The 20,669-nt window shown below is 45.0% G+C and overlaps 1 protein-coding gene across 1 annotated transcript in view; it reads right to left on the bottom strand.

The window, feature by feature from the left end:
- SLCO3A1 (solute carrier organic anion transporter family member 3A1) overlaps window positions 1-20,669 on the bottom strand; it is a 676,694-nt gene that overhangs the window by 157,001 nt on the left and 499,024 nt on the right. Inside the window, exon 5 of the mRNA XM_069766261.1 lies at window positions 11,210-11,374. Coding sequence (XP_069622362.1) covers window positions 11,210-11,374 — 165 coding nt within the window. The remainder of the gene's footprint in view (window positions 1-11,209; window positions 11,375-20,669) is intronic.

The raw sequence follows: 20,669 nt of genomic DNA, 5'->3' as shown, positions 1-20,669 counted from the left end.
TAAGTTCGGCGTGTGCAAAGAGCTAAAAAAAAAGAGCTACCTTTTCCTTGTGCAGCATTACTGCTGCACAAGATGGCTCTTTCAGTAACAAACGATGGGGGGGGGGGACAGGTTCCCTTACATTTAGGTTGTTGTGCCAGCGTGGCGGTCGCAGGACACATTGCCGGCTACACAGCTGGGGATCAGCTGACGTTACTGAAACCCAATAACACTGGGTCGTATGTTTTTACTGTGCAGCCTGCACTTCTGAGCCGCAACTGGCGGTGTTGGAGCCCAGGAATAGCAGTTCAGGTGGTAGAAAGATGAACACAGCAGGAGACCTGGATGACACCCAATTACTTAATCAGGCAGAGGAGTGGCAAATTCCTGCGAGATCCAGGCCTGGTTCATTTTCAGGAAAGTAAGCCGGTCAACGTTATCGGAGGATAGTCGCATGCGACGGTCTGTTAGTACACCACCTGCGGCACTAAAGACACGTTCCGATAAGACACTAGCCGCAGGGCAAGCCAGCACCTCCAATGCATACTGGCTTAGCTCTGGCCATGTATCCAGCTTAGAGACCCAAAACTTGAACGGGGAAGAGCCGTCTGGGAGTACAGTAAGAGGGCAAGCCATGTAGTCTGTCACCATCTGACGGAACCGTTGCCTCCTGCTGACTGGAGCCGCCGGTGATGGTGTAGACATTTGGGGCGGGCACACAAAAGTGTGCCAGAGTTGTGCCATACTGGGCTTGCCTTGGGCAGAGGCACTGCTTCTGCTCCCTCTTTGGGCAGAGCCTCCCCCACTGCCTCGACGCACTGAGCTGCTTTGTAAAGCACTAGCAGCACTCCTCTCAGTTGGACAGGAGAAGATGATGGAATTCACCAGTGTGTCGTGGTACTCCCGCAATTTACGCTTCCGGGTCAACGCAGGGATGAGGTTTTGGACGTTGTCCCGGTAGCGAGGATCGAGGAGGGTGAACACCCAATAATCAGGCATGTTGAGAATGTGGTCGATGCGGCGGTCGTTTCTCAGGCACTGCAGCATGAAATCCACCATGTGCTGCAGAGTGCCAACTGGCCCAGAAACGCTGTCCCCTGCTTGAGACATGATCTCTGCCCGCTCGTCATCACCCCACCCTCGCTGTACACACTGACCACTGGACAATTGTGTCGCTCCCTCCTCTGGACGGAGCTCTTCCTCCTCCATTGACTCCTCCTCATCCTCCTCACAAATTGGCCCCTGCGTACCCCTTTGTGAGGAACCACGTGGCGCTGACTCTCCAGAAGCTGATGGAAAAGGTGACTCCTCATCCTCCACCTCTTCCACCACATCATCCCTTAACCCTTGCAAAGTTTGCTGAAGCAGGCAGATAAGGGGGACAGTCATGCTGACTAGTGCATCATCTGCACTTGCCATCCGCGTGGAATAATCAAAAGGACGCAAAACCTGGCAGACGTCCTTCATAGTGGCCCACTCTGTGGTTGTGAAGTCTGATCGGCGCTGACTGCGACTTCTTTGCGCCTGATGCAGCTGGTACTCCATAACTGCTTGCTGCTGCTCACACAACCGCTCCAACATATGTAACGTGGAATTCCACCGGGTAGGTAGGTCACATATGATGCGGTGTTCCGGAAGGCGGAATCGGCGCTGCAGAGCAGCAATGCGGGATCTGGCCAAGCTGGAACGCCGCAAGTGAGCACACTCTAGGCGGACCTTGTGCAGCAGGGCATCAAGATCCGGATAGTCCCTCAGAAAACTCTGCACAACCAAATTGAGCACATGTGCCAGACATGGGATGTGAGTGAGGTTGCCAAGGGCCAAAGCTGCCACCAGATTTCGGCCATTGTCACACACTACCATGCCTGGCTGGAGATTCGCTGGCAGTAACCACACATCGCTCTCCTGCTTTATGGCATTCCAGAGCTCCTGCGCTGTGTGGCTTCGATGCCCCAATGAAGCTAGTTTCAAGACGGCCTGCTGACGTTTGGCCACGGCTGTGCTCATGTCGGTCATAGGTAAACGTTCACGGGTCCATGTGGGGGTGGACTGTGACGGATCCTGCAGAGAGGAATCAGAGGAACTGGTGTAAGAGGAGGAGTCGATGCGTACAGACTGGATTCCTGCAATCCTTGGAGTGGGCAGGACACGTCCTGCGCCACTCGCACGATCTGTACCTGGCTCAACAACATTAACCCAATGGGCAGTGAGGGAAACATATCGCCCCTGTCCATGCTGACTGGTCCACGCATCGGTGGTGAGGTGGACCTTGCTACTGACGGCGTTCAGTAGCGCATGTTTTATGTTTGCCTCAACATGCCTGTGCAGGGCAGGGACAGCCTGCCTGCTGAAGTAAAAGCGGCTGGGCACCTTGTACTGTGGGACTGCCAATGCCATCAAGTCACGGAAGCTGTCAGTCTCCACCAGTCTGAACGAGAGCATTTCCAGGGACAACAGTTTGGCAATGCCTGCATTCAGAGCCTGTGCTCGGGGGTGGTTGGCCGAGAATGCCCGCCTTTTCTCCCATGCCTGTACTACCGATGGCTGTAGAGTAGACTGGGAGTGTGAGGATGACTGGGAAGGTGGTGCTGTGGGTGGAATTACACAAGGTCTCTGGGAGGAAGCCAAACCAGCTGTGCGTGAGCTGGAGGAAGAGGCAACACGAGCTGAAGAGGTGGTAGCTGCCGCTGTTGGTTGGCCTACATCTTCAGTGTGTTTCTGTAACTCCACCGCATGCCTGGTCCGCACATGTTTCCACATATTTGTGGTATTGAGGTTGCTGACATTTTTCCCTCTTTTTACTTTATGATGACACAGCTTGCATTTGACAAAACAAATGTCATCTGCAACTGTGTCAAAAAAGGACCAGGCACTGCAAGTCTTGGGAGCGCCCTTTTTGGCTTTGGAAAGAGACAGGCTCCTAACGGGTGCCAAAGTGGAGGCTACAGGCTCCGCAGTCTTCCCCCTCCCTCTCCCTCTTTGGCCCGTAAGAGGAAACTCTTCCTCTGAGCTGCTCCCACCACCTTCCTGTTCCTCACGCCACGATGGGTCAAGGACCTCATCATCTCCACTACCCTCTGCCACCAACTGCTCCTCCTGGGTAGTCTCAGCAGCACAGTACGCACGAGAAAGCGGCACCTGAGTTTCATCATCAGATGCGTACTGCGCTGTGGTCACCGGAGGCACTGGCCCACCTGCCTCTTCAGAGTCAGAGAGAAAAAGGTGTTGGGCATCACTGCACACTGCCTCTTCTTCCATTTCTCCAATGCTGCTTGGCTGGCCCCCTGTTTCCAAGCCAAGAGATTCAGAGAACAGAAGTAGAGACGGCTCCTGTCCTGGGCTCTCTGACTGCCTGGCCAATTTGGCAGGTGGTGAAGAGACAGATGGCTGCTCTCCAGTGCTCTGTGCCTGAGAGGATGTGGCACTAACTGAAGTCGATGCCGAGGCGTTAGCTGCCATCCACCCGACAACGGCTTCAATTTGGTCTTCACGCAGCAGCGGTGCACGGCGCTCTCCGACAAAGCTGCGCATGAAGGACTGTTCCCTGCTGAAACTGAGTGACGACGAGTCACCGGCGCCCGCAGCAGGCACAGAATCACCACGTCCTCTCCCTGCTCCTCTCCCTGCTCCGCGCCCACGTGCCTTACTCCCTGCCCTCTTCATCTTGGTTGACAGATAAAGATAAGCAGAAAAGTACTAAGGCCTTAGTGTGCTTATTCCTGTAATGCTCCTCCTAACAGGTGTAAGAAACACTAATGTTGTAAATTGTGGACTAAACTTTATTATTTTTCAAATGTGGCCTACACAAGTGTTAAGTTGTGTTTGGTGAACTTAACCTTTTATTTGGTGCAGATCGGGCTACAGAGCTAGTTTAAATCACACGGAGACCGTGCAGACAGCCGTAAACGGCGCTGCAAGGCCAAAAAACCCTCCTCTAGGTTATCCTATATAGTGTTTTTCCACTATTTAGCTGGATACAAGTGGAAAGACACTAATAGGATTTTTTTTTTTCAAATTTTAAACTGGCTGCACTATTTGAAAAAAAGGAAATTGTTTTTCAAGGTATGAGGCAGTAACGCACCCTGAGCTGAATCCAACCGGCTATGGCTGCACACAGACTACAGGGCGAGCTGCGCTCACACAGAGACCGTGCAGACAGCCGTAAACGGCGCTGCAAGGCCCCAAAAAAACCCTCTAGGTTATCCTATGTAGTGTTTTTCCACAATTGAGCTGGAGACTGGTGGAAAGACACTAATAGGAATTTTTTTTTTTTCAAATTTTAAACAGGCTGCACTATTTCAAAAAAAGGAAAATTTTTCGCAAGGTATGAGCCAGTAACGAACCCTGAGCTGAATCCAACCGGCTATGGCTGCACACAGACTACAGGGCGAGCTGGGCTCACACGGAGACCGTGCAGACAGCCGTAAACGGCGCTGCAAGGCCAAAAAAGCCTCCTCTAGGTTATCCTATATAGTGTTTTTCCACTATTTAGCTGGATACGAGTGGAAAGACACTTATAGGATTTTTTTTTTTCAAATTTTAAACAGGCTGCACTATTTGAAAAAAAAGGAAAATTTTTCGCAAGGTATGAGCCAGTAACGAACCCTGAGCTGAATCCAACCGGCTATGGCTGCACACAGACTACAGGGCGAGCTGGGCTCACACGGAGACCGTGCAGACAGCCGTAAACGGCGCTGCAAGGCCAAAAAACCCTCCTCTAGGTTATCCTATATAGTGTTTTTCCACTATTTAGCTGGATACGAGTGGAAAGACACTAATAGGAATTTTTTTTTTCAAATTTTAAACAGGCTTCACTATTTGAAAAAAAGGAAAATTTTTCTCAAGGTATGAGCCAGTAACGAACCCTGAGCTGAATCCAACCGGCTATGGCTGCACACAGACTGCAGGGCGAGCTGGGCTCACACGGAGACCGTGCAGACAGCCGTAAACGGCGCTGCAAGGCCCTAAAAACCCCCTCTAGGTTATCCTATGTAGTGTTTTTCCACAATAGAGCTGGAGACTGGTGGAAAAACACTAATAGGAAATTTGAGAAAAAATGTGCAGCAGGCTGCACTAAGAGCAAAAAAGAACAACTGCGTGAGGCAGTGTGAACCCCCCCTGAGCTGAATACAACCGGGTATATGGCTGCACACAGACTACAGAGTGAGCTGCACACACACACACACACAGAGATCTTGCAGAACGCTGTTAAAACAGCGCTGCAAGGCAAGAGCAAGGTGAACAGTGAAGAACACACAGCGTTTTGCTAAATTAGCCTTTGGAAAGGAAAATAAAGCAATTAGCAAGCTCAACTGGCCCTCAGTTAGAACACAGCGTCCTGTCCCTAACTGAAATCACAGCAGAGTGAGCGCAAAATGGAGGCAGCGCTTTTTTATAGTGCAGAGTGACATCATTTCAGCAGCCAATCCCAGCCTTGCCAGTACTTACATGCCCACCATGCTAAAAAGGATGTGCCCACACTTTCATTCATTCCTCATTGGCTGCTGCGTTCAATTTGAATTCTGGGAACTTCCGATTCCGGTATCCGATACGCGGGAAGTATCGGAATTCGGTATCGGAATTCCGATACCGCAAATATCGGCCGATACCCGATACTTGCGGTATCGGAATGCTCAACACTAGTGGTAACCTATCCACATGGTGAGGCCCACCCGGAGTGACTGTAACTTAGAAATATAGCACGTCGATACAGTGAAAGAGTAATTACCATTTCAATTTTTATTTCAGAACTCAATAGTACACATGAAAATAAGAAACTTTATAACATATTTCACTAGAGAAATCTACTTCTTCTCTGCCGGAATCGATCAATCATTATCAAAATTCTCAATTCTGATGTCAAATTTGTGTTCATTGAAGACAGACTTTTCCATTACTGAGATAGAAGATGGCAGTTCTTATGGATACAAATCTATGCTGGTGGAAGGAGGGAGGAGATAGAGACAGAGTTCCTCCCTCCTCTTCCTGTCTACAACGAATCTCATCACTAGCAACTGTCATCTCCTATCTCAGTAATGGAACAGTCTGTCTTTTGATCCACCCCCATACTTACTGGTTGGCGAGATATTCTTTTCCTGAAATTCTGTGCCCTTTTTTCTCCACGCATATCTTTAATCAATGTGGCCAAATAGTTCTATTTTAACCTAATCAGCCCACAGGATTTGTTCCTAAAATGCATCAGGCTCATGTAAATGTTTTTTGCATGCTTCTGAAGCTGAATTTTAGGGTACAGGTATGACACAGGAGAGGTTTTCTTGTGATGACTCTTCCATGAAGACCATATTTGTGCAGGTGTCTCTGAACAGTAGAACAATGTACCACAACTCCATAGTCTGCTAAATCTTTCTGAAGGTCTTTTGCAGTCAAGCGGGGGTTTTGATTTGCCTCTCTAGTCCTAAGGTACCGTCACACTCAGCGAAGCGAAGTTGCAGCGATATAGACAACGAGCCGATCGCTGGAGCGTCGCTGTTTAGGTCGCTGTAGAGATGTCAAACACAGCAACTCCAGAACGATGCAGGAGCGATCCAGTGACGTAATGGCGACTCACTTATCGTTCTCGCTGGTTGTTAGCTCCATGTAAAACATTGCTGGCATCGTTGCTTTTGCTGTCAAACATGACGATACATGCCGACCTGACGACGAAATAAAGGTCTGGACTTCTAGCTCTGACCAGCGATGGCGCAGCGGGATCCAGATCGCTGCTGCGTGTCAAACACAACGAGATCGCTATCCAGGACGCTGCAACGTCACAGATCGTTGTCGTTCTCGTTGTAAAGTTGCTGAGTGTGAAGGTACCTTAAGAGCAGCTCTCACTGAAATTTTACTTGGTCTTACAGGCCTTATCTTGACTACCAGTGTTCCTGTTAACTGCTATTTCTTAATTACATTTCGAAATAAGGAAAGGGCAACTTGAAAATGCTTTGCTAACTTCTTATAGCCTTCTCTTGCTTTGTGGGTCTCCACCCTTTCTATTTTCAGAGTGCTAGGCAGCTTCTTAACAAACCATGGCTGCTGCTTTTGGCACCATGTTAGAGGAGGCTGGGTTTTTATAAAGCTGGTAAATTTGCATCACCTGGCCTATCCTAAAGATGTGCGTGAACAAGCCATAACCGTAACAGACTAATTAAGGTCTGCAACCTTGATCAAAGTTATCTCAGCACACAAATCTACAAGGGTGCCCACAATTTTTGCATTGACCCATTTTCCTTTTTGTAATTTTTAAAATGTAAAAAAAGACCAGATTTTTTTCCCTAAAATACCAACAAAATGTGTCATCTTTAACTTTAGCCCTTTTAGAGATCATTTCATCTTGAATTTGCTTAACATTGTTCACAATAACAGTAATTTTTACCAGGGGTGTCCAAACTTTTATATACTACTGCCTTAAGAGGCATCATTAGATTATAGGGACACTTAGGGTGTTCTGACTATCAGAGGGGCAAACAGGAGTTATAACTTTCTAGGATAAAATTATACACACTATTATTTTTGGGGCATTCACAAATAACTGACATTTTCTAGGGAGCAATTTTGCCATCTAAATGTCATTTTGAGTTTTTTTTTACGCAAGTGATATAGTGGTGGACATTACTGTTTAGGGCAATACGTGGAGCACTTTTACCATGTCAAACAGATGGTACAGTAACAGAGCAGCAGCTCAGCATTGGGATATCAATAGGGTTAGAAGTTTTTGTAGACTTGGAAAAGATGAGTGAGGAGTCAAATGCCTTTTTGGTAAACGCTACAGACGCAAGTTGTTTGAAAAGTTATGTCGGTCTGAGCCAGATGGAAAAGTCAGAAAAGTGAATGATTCTATGAGAGAGAATGGCAGCTGTAAGTCACTATGTATAACTACACTGAAAGCTCTTTACATGAACTTTAGGCTGGTATCTATCCCACAGTCATCATAGAGCAGTAATATTGTTCTTGTTTTTTGTATATCATTTAACAAAATGTCAATAACATGATATATATGGGAACAGAGAAATCTGCTAGTGATCGTATCGCTCCCATTATTCTTTGTCAGCAAATGCGAAGAGGTCAGTAAATACGTGCCGAACAGCCTGAATGCAGTCAAACAGAGATTATTTCATGGTATGAAATCAGTTTGTACCATAAATATTTTTGTGTGCTGGTACAAACATGTTAATCTTTCTGGACCCATTTTAAATTTTTGCCCAGGGATATACTTTGACTAAAACCAACCCTGGATGTTCAATGGCTTGTGCTTTGTTATGTGTCAAATTAAAGTTTTCTGCATAGTTATATACAGTAAGCATAGTGGTTCCAGCAGTTATATTTGACCAGATGCTGAAGTATGAGTGGGCCACAGGACCTCTTGCCACCTGCCATCTGTAAATTCTATGTAAATCAAATTATTTGAGAGGTCTGTCCCAGTAGACAATTCGGTCAATATTCACCTCCTACTTCTTGAGAGGTTACGAGAGCTGTGGCGAAAAGTCTGAAATCTGGGTGTCTCATCCCTTTCCAGCTTTTCAGCCATATTCTGGATGTCTCCGACCTAATACCTTGACCAGAAAGTTGTCACAGTACTAGTGGGCCCAAGATCGTCTTCACTCTCCAAGGCAATACAAACCATCATTAGGAAGTCTACAATTCTACACCGCAAGATGCAATACCCTTATCAATCTGTCACTTTACACACCCATTGTGTTGGCTGCTGTACTACCCTGAAGAATGGCTCTACTCACCTTTGTACCGTACATCTACATCAGAAGTTACAGCTTACACGAATGTCCCTCTTCTGTTGCCTAGTCATCTCTCTCTGTCCTGGCTCTGTGTACTTGGCTCGGGTCTCCCAGCTCTGGTCTCTCATCTCCTGTTATGGTCACACGGTTCCTCATTTAAATCTGGTTACTCGGTTCTTTACTTGGTTCTGGTTACTTGGGTCCACATTCGGATTTGTTTACTGGCAAAGGTAGCTATAAGCCAACCCTTCTGCACCGCACATCCGTCCTGCTACAGGTTCAGGCCCAACTACTCCTCTTCTGCACCCTCTTAGGCATTTTATATTTAATAACTTCACCACAGCTGTCACCTGTGCTGGTGTCTTCTCCAATCTCTTCCACTCAGGAACCATGTACTTCGCCTTAGAGTTTCGGTTGATGTAGTTCTTGCTACATTCTCTCATATCCTACAACTTCTGACCAGCAGATGGCGGTGCTTGCTTGCAGACACTCTATTAGGCCTCAACCTGTGGCCTCATTTGTTCATCTCCTTACATATGCTTGAACTTCAATTCCTTATATAGGCCTGATTGGTTCACGGTTGGTAACTAAAGAATGGCACCTGAGCAGTCTGCATGACTTTCTGCATTAAGAGATCATCACAGCAGCCAAGTGATCAAAAATCCAAAGATTTCTATTTGCTGGATGGAGAGAAGGACAGAAAGATCCACTGATCTTGGGAGAGTATGGTAGGGGGCTGGTTTTGGGGATCTTTGAGACTGAAGCTCAGGAAGTGTCAGCATAGTTGCAGAACACAAGGTATAATTCAATCATTTTGTATGGGGCCCAGGCTTGGTGAATCCTCCAGTAGGATACTGGGCAGGACTGGACCACTAACTCCCTACAAAAGCTGCGGTTGGCACAGTACACTTAATGATACATGTACAGACAAGGGCAGCATATCAGCTTTCATTTAACAAACTATTCATTTTATTATTATAGACTAGATGGTGGCCCAATTCTAACGCATTGGGTATTCTAGAATATGTATGTATGTATGTATATAGCAGATACATAGTATATAACACAGGCCATGTAGTATATAGGAGCCATGTAGTATATAGCAGACACGCAGTATATAACACAGCCCATGTAATATATAGCACAGCCCACACAGTATATAACACAGCCCACACAGTTTATCACACAGCCCATGCAGTATATAACACTGCCCACGTAGTATATAACACTGCCCATGTAGTATATAGCACTGTGGGCACCATATCCCTGTTAAAAAAAGAATTAAAATAAAAAATAGTTATATACTCACCAACCGGTGTCCAGCGAAGCTGTCCCGATGCTTGTGCTGCTGCCGCCAGCACCCGTTCCCAGCAATGCATTGCGAAATTACCCAGATGACTTAGCAGTCTCACGAGACCGCTAAGTCTTCTGGGTAATTTCGCAATGCATCTCTGGGAACGGAAGCTGACGGCAGCCGCACGCGCATCGGCAGACGACGCAAGGTGAGAATAGCAGGGTTTTTGTGTTTTTATTATTTTTAACATTAGATCTTTTTACTATTGATGTTGCATAGGCAGCATCAATAGAAAAAGTTGGTTAATAGCAGCGTTAACGGAGTGTGTTACCCGCGGCATAACGTGGTCCGTTACGCTGCCATTAACCCTGTGTCAGCGCTGACTGGAGGGGAGAATGGAGCGGGCACTGACTGGATGGAAGTAGGGAGGGACTAATTCTCGGCCGAACTGTGCCCGTCGCTGATTGGTCGTGGCCTGGCAGCCGCGACCAATCAGCGATGCAGGATTTCCGTTACAGACAGACAGACAGACAGACGGAAGTATCCCTTAGACATAATACATAGATTCATATATTTACTGTTTTCTTCTATTGCACACTTATCCGTATTATAAAACTTTCTCAGTTTATACCAGACTTGCACTTCATTAACTACTCTCTGCAGCTTCCATCTGTAACCTGTCTCTTCATTTATCTTGCACCATGACTCATGGCTTGTCTACTTTATATTTTAATATAAGACTTACCCAATGGATGAATGATGAGATGAAATATCTAATTAGCCAAATGACAAAGTGTCACTGGAATATATCCAATTCACACCTAGGCACCTCACGATTATTTCTGCTAGATTAAGCCAAATGTAGACAAGGAAGTCAAAGTCATGTCTGTTTAGTTCCCTTTATCTCACGTCTTAAAATATGCAGTGAAGAGGGGTCAGTCACCTAGATTAAAACATGACCCAACTATAAAGCATTTAGTCTGGCACTCCAGATGCATCAGCGTCATAACATTATGTCACCAAGTCATTAAATATGATATTTGACATTTATGAGTCAAAGCCAGTGTCCTACAGAAAATTTAAGTCGATACGACTCTTGGAGGATCTCTTAATCTTACATATATTTTTTCTATTGAGTAATGCATTTAATTTTGGTGGGGAGGGAGGGAGTTGGGTGGGTTACTCATTGATCACTCATTAGTCTTACCTAGCAGTTGATTGGCAGATGAGGTTGTCAGGTTAAACTGTTGTTCTAGATATTTTCCCAAGAATGCTGCAAAGCCAGCAACCACGGCTATCTCCATACAAGCTGCGAGAACGATGCAGGTGAACACCGGATTGGATAACAAGTGCTTTGTGACTTTGGGAATGACTGAAAGAGAATAAAACATGTTTGGAGTGCTTTCACGTTCGTGAAAGTACTCCAAGAGTATTGTTAAGGAGACTGAAAGAAATGTTTCTTTATAGCTAAATACATTTCAATAATGTGAGTTATAATAATAAAGCTTTTTTTTCAGGAATCAACTTTACTACCTTTGAAGTAGATTAAACGTAAGTATCTAACTATTGAAGGATTGAACCCTGAAACCACCACAGAACATGAAAAAAAAATGGCTTTTCAATCATCTATTCTTCCACACCACATTGAGATAGTGATGAGGAATTTGACTGGAGTTGTAGCCAAACATGCACCCTGGATCCATTCATTTAAATACTTATTACAATCAAAAATACACAGATTTGTCAGTTTTAGTTGACCATCTAGTTATCATGGAGATCATTCTCCTTCATCACCAGATGATATATGCTTGGCTGTCGATGAGAATAGCTGTTGGCCGACAGGTATCTTAAATATATAAAGGTCTACTATGTACCTGATCTTAGTAATCCTCAGTGAGATAAACACACATTTGTCTTGTCCTGTGGGATTTCTGCCTTGTATCAAATGAAATACCAAATACAATTATAAGACTGGAGTCTATGTTACTGGTCTACGGAGAAATGCTGGATTTATCATGCAAACTATCAACTATGGGAAGTTCTTGATCTTAGCAGGTTATTAAGATCCTGAAACTAAGACTAAGTTCCCATGATGAGTTTCTGGTGAGGTTTTTATGCTGTGTATTTGTGAAAAAATGCAAGTAACCTATTTTACTTAATGAGTGCAGAAATAGTGCAGAAAATATGCAACATCAAAAACTCGCCAACAGCTCTTTGTGGGAAAATAGCCTTAAGAGTTCAAATACAAAATATAGTAGGAACTGGTAGAATTGGTTATTATACATGGAAGAGACCTTCAAAAACTGCAATGTGTCTTTATTGTACATGATTTTACTTGCAGAATTATAATATCTTGAAATAACAGACCCAACGGTAAACTGCCCCCAGGCTATCAGAAGTAGCAATCCCATTGATTACCTGGTCTGGTACCTGGTGCATCTACCTGGTAGATTTGTAACAAATCAAATTACCGATAATACATTAAAATACCAGGGGTAATAAACAAATCATATAATAATCCTCTACTTCGAACACAAGGACTCAGGAGGGTACCCAGCCTATTACACTTTTAATCACAAGCTCGTTCAAAAATTGGATGTTCTTTAACACTGAGCAGGAAGATAAATGGAGATTCAACCGGTTAATTACAAAGACCTATGGAACAATGCATCCAACTGTAATCTGTAGCAAAAATTACAAAGAAAAACACCGCACTGGACCTTTAGACAGATAAAATCCCTGAAACAGAAACCAATTATAGCAAATGGAAATGCTTCTTACATTATTCACAGAAATAATAAGGTGCAATTATATAGTCTGGACTTTTATTTTAACCTGACATATTGCATTGTGCTTAATTCTACGAAAACTGTTATAGCCTGACCCAGAAGGTCTCCCATCAGTAAAACACAATGGAGCCTATTAAAGAGTCGCTGTCTTACTGTGTCAGCACTCACTCCTTTAGTTAGTTAGTGGTTCTTTTAGATAAAAAAAAAAATAAGAACACCATTTTTATTTTAAAATAATAGGTCAAATATTATATGCTGAATAAATTCGTAACATGTCATTCTATTTGTCAGAGGTCCAAAATCTAAACCTTTAAGCAGCCTGCACCCACCACTAGGGGGATCTTCATACTGTTTTATCACAGCGTTCAGTGTATAAACAGTAAGCTTGTCTGCTCCCCCTAGTGGTAGTTGTAAGAAGACATAATTTTGTATTTTAACTCTATTTTTAGGCAGGGAATTAAAGCACTCTCAAACATACTTTTTGTATTCCATGTCCATTCTGCTGTTCCTTATTATCAGTATATTTCATGTGGACTCCTCACCATTTGCTTTGAACTCTAATGGCAAAGAGGATCCCACACCTTGCTCAGGCACAGTTCTTTAAGTAAGTTGTCCACTACTAGGACAAACTCTTGTCATACCCCAAACTTACACTCACCTCCCGTGTCGGCGCCTTTTCTGCAGTGTCGGCACTTGCTCTCCCCAGGGCTCCCATACGGTTGGTGTGACATGTGACTCCAGCGCCCAATCAGTTCTGTAGTCACCCTCCCTGCCTTTGCACAAATTGATGGAGAGAAAGTCCATAAATTGATTTATGGAGAGAAAGTCCAGGCTCCAGCTGATCCCTAAATTCCTGTTTGTGTTCAATTTGTTCAAAGGCAGGGACAGTGAAATCAGCATTGATTGGGCGCCGTGCACCATATTTCATGCAACCACACGAGATTTCCGGGACCGCAAGTGCACCAGTGGTGCCCTTGTGGTTCTGGATGCCACAATGGTATCCTCCTCCCTAACCAGTGGTGGTACCATGTCTGGAGGTAAATGGAGCTCCCTACACTAAGTTAACCACACATCCACACAGAAGTCCCATCCCTGAGCAGAAGAGGGAGCACAAGCCCCTAGTTTGTAGGGTGACTGCCTTTTTTGGTTGAGGGAGTAGTAAGAGAGAGAGCAGAGTAGTGCAGTGTAGTGTGAGGAAGAGAGGGAGGAAGGAGCACATGGAGTTTCCAGGGGTTTGGAGTTATGGAAAAACTCACCCTAGGATAAGAGGAGAACAGGACACCAGAGCCCTGGGCTATCAGGGATTTTAAAGCCTGAGAGTAGAATCTGGAGACTGAGGGACTGCAGGTTCTCTGGATACCCCTGCAGCACAAGAAGCACCGCATTACAGAGCGTTCAGAGCTGGGACCAAGAGAACAGCTTCTAAAGGGGTTCGCAATGTACAGTATGCTGGCTGTAGCTGCTACAGGACACAGTACACATCAGCTCATAAGCTGCTAAATCTCCAAAGTGACAGGCACATAATGGGAGGCTTAACCTACCCACTTGGTGGAGTGGACTCCAGTTGATTCCAGACTGGCCAGAGCCTGTACCTAGTGACCAGTACCCCTGACGTACACCTGCATCCATCATCAGTAGAGGTAAAGACTGAATTCCTTTGCCTCCTTGCTTCTTACTGCTGCACTGCTCACTACAACTCCCATCATTGCCCCAGGGACATGCTCCTGCTGAGGGAAGTGATCCATCTTGCTGCATTACCATCTATCCCCTGGGGACCCCACTTGCACCACTGGCCATCCCTGGCTAGACACCCAGCTGGCGTCACGATACAACCATAAACTATTATCCCCTGTAAATATTCCCTTTTCATTTGTCCGGTCAGGGCCATAGTGTTGAGCGATCATCACTGTGACATCCCTGATTGACTGCCTGCCTGGCTATCGACTACCACGGTCCGCACGACCGCAGCACCCACACCATGGAAACGGCACCGACACGGGAGGTGAGCATAGGCTTTTTTACTTTATTGGAGCCAAGCGTGGGGTATGAGAAGGGGTTGTCCTAGTAGTGGAACCCCTCTAACTGGTTTGAGGTAAAGTGGTGGAAATTCTTAATAGTCATAATCAGTTTGCCAATCACTGGAATGAATAAAATGTTCATTCACCAGGTGAAATTATTTTTAAGTTTTTTTTAAAAACCAGCAGCGTATCTTCCTGTCAAAAACAATTGCAGTCTATGTGCAGAGAACAATCAATTACCGATTGTTTTGTGCACATGGGAAGTGCGGCCGGCCTGTCTAATCAGAATATAACTATATAAACTCAATGGTGATGATTATGTTAAAGGCAACACAGGGGCTCAGTGGATAGCACTGTTGCTTTTCAGCGATGGGGTCCTACATTTAAATGCCAGCAAGGATAACATATGCAAGGGGCTTGTATGTTCTCCTTGTTTTTGTGTCGGTTTCCTCTGGGTACTTTGGTTTCCTCCCACAATCCAAAGACATACTGAGAGGGAAATGATATTGTGAGCCCCAATGGGGATAGTGTTGGTGATGTCTGTGAAGAGATGTGGAATTAATGGTGGCAAATAATACTAAGAGTCAGGGGCGGACATAATATAGTGTTACTAACCTGCCCAGGGCCTGCATCTACTGATCACTGCGGGGAGAAAATGAACTTCATTTCTTCCAGCAGTGTTCCAGTTTCACTGGCATCGGCGCAGGTTAAGTCACTGCTCTGAAAATACAGAGCAGCAGCTGTAACCGTCGCGTCCCCGGCCCTGACCGACCACCGCCGCAATCCAGAGCCAATGTAAGTCAGGGCCATGGGCGTGATTGCAGCCACTTCTCTGTATTCTCAGAGCAGTTCAGAACCCACGTCTGTGCCTCCCCCATGACTGAAACTGGAACACTGTCAGAGTTAATAAAGTTAATGTTCTCCTTGCAGTATTCGGCTGTGTGAGGATGGCGGGCAGGTTAATAACGCTATTAACCTGCAGATTAACTCCAAACGGTGACAGGTTCCCTTAAATAATGACAGTAGATATGGATGTGTCCATATGACAGAAGGGATCAAAATAGTGAATATTGCGGAAATAAACATAAATAAACATGATCATGTCAACTACAAGATTGACATGCATTGGTCAGTGTGTCTGTATGACATGCTTTTTACATACAGGCGTATAATGTGCTCGTCTTTGCTTTTTTTAATTCATCATGATTAGTGATGAGAGAGTGTACTCGTTGCTCAGGTTTTCCCAAGCACGCTCGGGTGGTCTCTGAGTATTTATGAGTGCTCGGAGATTTCGCTTTTGTTGACGCAGCTGCATGATTGTGGCTGCTAGACAGCTTGAATACATGTGGGGATTCCTTAGCAACCAGGCAACCCCCACATGTACTCAGGCTGGCTAGCAGCCATAAATCATGAGTACACTCGCTCATCACTATTCATGATTTTTTTATGGGGTTGTATACTATGTACAATAATAATATGTAAATGGGTATGTGCATACTTTATTATATTATGCTTTATGTGATTATACTTCATAGGGCTCCCTCACACTGGGGTATATCCTCTCATTCGAGAAAATCAGGATGATTAGGCTTGGGACACTAGGCTCAAACTTTGTCAGAGGGCAATCCAAATGTCATCTAAGTGTGATCCATTGCTCTCACATGAGAGAATTGCCGCACAGGTGCAGAGAAGATGGAAAACTTAAATTCTCCATATTCTGCATTGTCTCTGTGAGTGCACATTGGACTGCATTTGTATGACATCTGAGTGCAGTCCGATGGTTCACATGCACCCAAAAACCTATATAGGTGCGTGTGATACGATAATCGGATACACCCGCAAGCTGATATTGTTTTCTCATGCATGAGAAAATAACTGCGGATTTGCACTGCCCCATAATATAACATTGGGCCAAGTGTTATCAGATAAAACATCGGAGAACACTCAGTTATGTTATACGCCAGTGTGAGCAAGACCTAAGTGTGTGTGTTTATATGGGTGAGGCTTGATTATGGGGGCTCAAACACAAGTCCTGCACAGGGGCCCTGCATTTTCAGAGTTCACCCCTGGGTGGAATTGTGCATGATCATAAGCTCTAGTACTGTAAAGAGCTCATATACAGTCTTTGCACAGGGACAATATTCTGTCTGTGTCCGCCACAGGTAAGAGTTAACATAGTTAATTGTGATATCTCCTTTATTAGTTTAAGGAAAGCTATAAATGTACAGTTGTGCCCAAAACTTTACATACCCCTGCAGAATTTTTGTTTTCTTGGCCTTTTTTCAGAGAATATGAATGATAAAACCAAAACTTTTTCTCCACTCATGGTTAGAAGTTGGGTGAAGCTATTTATTCTAAAACTACTGTGTTTTCTCTTTTTAAATCATAATCACAACCCAAAACATTCAAATGCCCTTGATCAACAGTTCACATACCCTGGTGATTTTGGCCTGATAGCATGCACAGAACTTCACACAAACGGGTTTGACTGGCTACTAAAGGTAACATCCTCATCAGCCACTGACGTTTCTGGATTGTGAGTCATGGGGAAAGCAAAAGAATTGTCAATGGATCTACGGGAAAAGGTAGTTGAACTGTATAAAACAGGAAAGGGATACAAAAAGATATCCAAGGAATTGATAATGCCAGTCAGCAGCATTCAAACTGTGATTAACAAATGTAAAATCAGGGGCTCTGTAAAAACAAAACCATGGTCAGGTAGACCAACAAAAATTTTGTCCACAACTGCCAAGAAAATTGATTGGGATGCAATGAAAAACCCACAAATAACATTAGCTGAAATACAGGACACAGCAGTGTGGCTGTTTCAAGATGCACAATAAGGAGGCACTTGAAGAAAAATGGGCTGCATGGTCGAGTCACCAGAAGAAAGCCATTACTGAGCAAAAGTCACAAAGTATCTTTCCTAAAAATCGCAAAACAGCACAGAAACAAGCCTCAAAAATTCTGGAATAGGGTAATTTGGAGTGATGAGACAAAAATTGAACTTTTTGTCCACAACCATAAATGTTACATTTGGAGAGAGGTCACCAAGGCCTATGATAAAAGGAACACCATTCCTACCGTAAAGCAACAGAAGTGGATCGCTGATGTTTTGGAGATGTGTGAGCTACAAAGGCACAGGAAACATGGTCAAACATGAAGGAAAGAAGAATGAAGCACGCTATCACCAAGTAAATGAATGCATATTTGCAATCATCAGCCCAGGAGATGCCCTTGGAACGCACTTGGACGTTCCAACATGACAATGATCCAAAACACAAGACCAAGATGACCTGTCACTGGCTGCAGCAGAACAAAGTGAAGGTTCTGGAGTGGTCATCTCAGTCTCTTGACCACAATATCATTGAGTCACTCTGGGGAGATCTTAAGTGCGAAGTTCATGCTAGACAGCCCAGAAATTTACAGGAACTGGAGGTTTTTTGACAAGAAGAGTGGGCAGCTTTACAATCTGAGAAAATAAAGAACCTCATCCCCAACTACCACAACTCCTTTGTCACGAAGCCTGTTTTCACCTTCCTGACCAAGCCAATATTTACAATTCTGACCACTGTCACTTTATAACTCTGGAATGCTTCAATGGATCCCACTAATTCTGAGATTGTTTTCTTGTGACATATTGTACTTCCTGATAGGCAAAATTTCTTTGATAGGACTTACGTTTATTTGTGGCCAGTGGTCTCCATGGAGACCATCAGCACAACGATATCGCATCGCATTGCTCTGATGGAAGTGCACAGGAAACTCATGCCCTGCGCGATGCTCTTTTATGTCACGGTCAGTACTGACAGCAGCATCACAGAGGTTAAATGCCCATGACCGGTGGGGCTCAGCATGAGGCCGTGCCATCGTGCCACCGTACATGTACTGCTGTTTGCGCATCTCCCACAGAGCAGTACATGTACGGCACATGTCAGGATAGGATTAATAATACAGTTCTGTTGGGTGCATATTTCACTATTTACCTATTTAAGTAGGTTTCGAGAGTCATGTCACAACTTTTCACTATAGGTATACTTTGTAGAAATTCTACCAATCAGACGTAGTAGACTGCGTGTGAGTGCCCACCTCCAGTAGGCGTATACACTCAGGGCTGTATTTGCCACTAGGCACTTGAGGGCACTCTCCTAGGGAGCCAAGAAGCGGGGGGGGGGGTGGCACATGAGCAAAGTTTTTTTTTATAAGTCTGGGGGTTGGCCCGCCCACCCATTTCAGTCTTCCAGCTTCTGCAGGTGTCTCTGTGGTGCAGGAGGAAAGCTACAAGTACTACACACATATCCCCTGTGTCTGCAGCCTCTGGACTCCTGCAACACATGTGATCGATCACATACTCATGACATCATCAAAGGTCCTTCAGTCCACTAGGTCCTGGCATGTACAGTGCTTCTACGTCATGTCGGGCGTGCCTTGTCTGTGAATTTGGAGCCGGGAGGGGCTGGGTGCAGGTGAGCCGCTCCTTGGGGGTGGGCAAGGAGCTTGCGGTACTGCGGGTGCTCAGTGTCCTGGCGGCGGCAGTCACAAAGGGAATCCTCACAGGAGACCTGAGGAGGGTCAGTCTCCATTATAAGGTGTGCTGGGCAGCGCAGCCATATCTGCTGTTGAGGACCCCGGCTGTGATCCCCAGGACAGGAGCCCCAACCTATCTATCCAAATTAACCCTTCCAGGACCACAGGGTTTAGTCTCTATATGTTTGGGCATCTGTTATGCTCAGTGACGTCATTCTGGGGTCATGCTGCTTTTATAGATGGAGGAATATGAGATGCATTACTAACGTGCTTTTTCTATTATTTCTTTTTTACAATATTTCTCATTTTCTCCCTCCAAAATGTGCCGCTCTCCCCGTCCCTGAGCGTTCGGGGGCTGCAGCGCTGTGTTTGTGTGTTTTTGTTGTTTTCTCTTACGTTTCATTAAATCTACATTTTAAGTAACTTTATTACTGTTATAGCCGAAAACCCATCAATGACCTGAGGATACCAGGGCTGTGGAGTCGGTAAGCCAAACCTCTGACTCCTCAATTTCCATGACTCTAAGGCTGCCGTCACACTAGCAATATTTGGTCAGTATTTTACATCAGTATTTGTAAGCCAAAACCAGGAGTGGGTGATAAATGCAGAAGTGGTGATATGTTTCAATTATACTTTTCCTCTATTTGTTCCTCTCCGGGTTTTGGCTACAAATACTGATGTACCTGCAAGATGAGAAAAATAAGTTTTATTATACTCACCCAGGGGGCGGTCCGATGGGTGTCGCAGGTCCGGGTCCGGCCCTTCCCATCTTCTTGGGAAAATGGTAAAATAAATGGTTTACATACAGTAAAAACATACAGAATAGGTAGATATATAGATGTGTGTGACAAATACAATTAGTATAGTTTGCGTGCAAATTACAGTTCTTGTTTTTAAATAATAAAAGATGATTTTGGTGTGTAAGCTCCAGCGCAATTTTTCAAACCAAACAGGGAAAGCCAGCTACTGGGGGCCGATGTTTATAGCCTGGGAAAGGGTTAATACCCATGGATTTACTGGCCATTAACATAGGGGGTCCCCCCAAAAAATGACGTGGAGTCCCCCTATAATTAATAACCAGAAAAGACTATGCAGACAGCTGCAGGCTGATATTCATAGCCTCAGAAGGGGCCATGGATATTGGCCACCCCCTGTCTACAAACACCAGCTCACAGTTGTCCCACAAATGGCGCATTTCACTTAGCCTCTCACTTCCCACTTGCCCTGTAGCAGTGGCAAGAGGGGTGATAGTTGGGGGGGTTTATGTTATTTTTGTTTTGTAAGGTGACATCAAGCCCACGGCTTAGTAATGGAGGGATGTCAATAAGACACC

The sequence above is a fragment of the Ranitomeya imitator genome, chromosome 4 (assembly GCF_032444005.1).
Source record: "Ranitomeya imitator isolate aRanImi1 chromosome 4, aRanImi1.pri, whole genome shotgun sequence".
NCBI lineage: Eukaryota > Metazoa > Chordata > Amphibia > Anura > Dendrobatidae > Ranitomeya > Ranitomeya imitator.
This window is presented reverse-complemented; position numbering and strand designations above follow the sequence as displayed.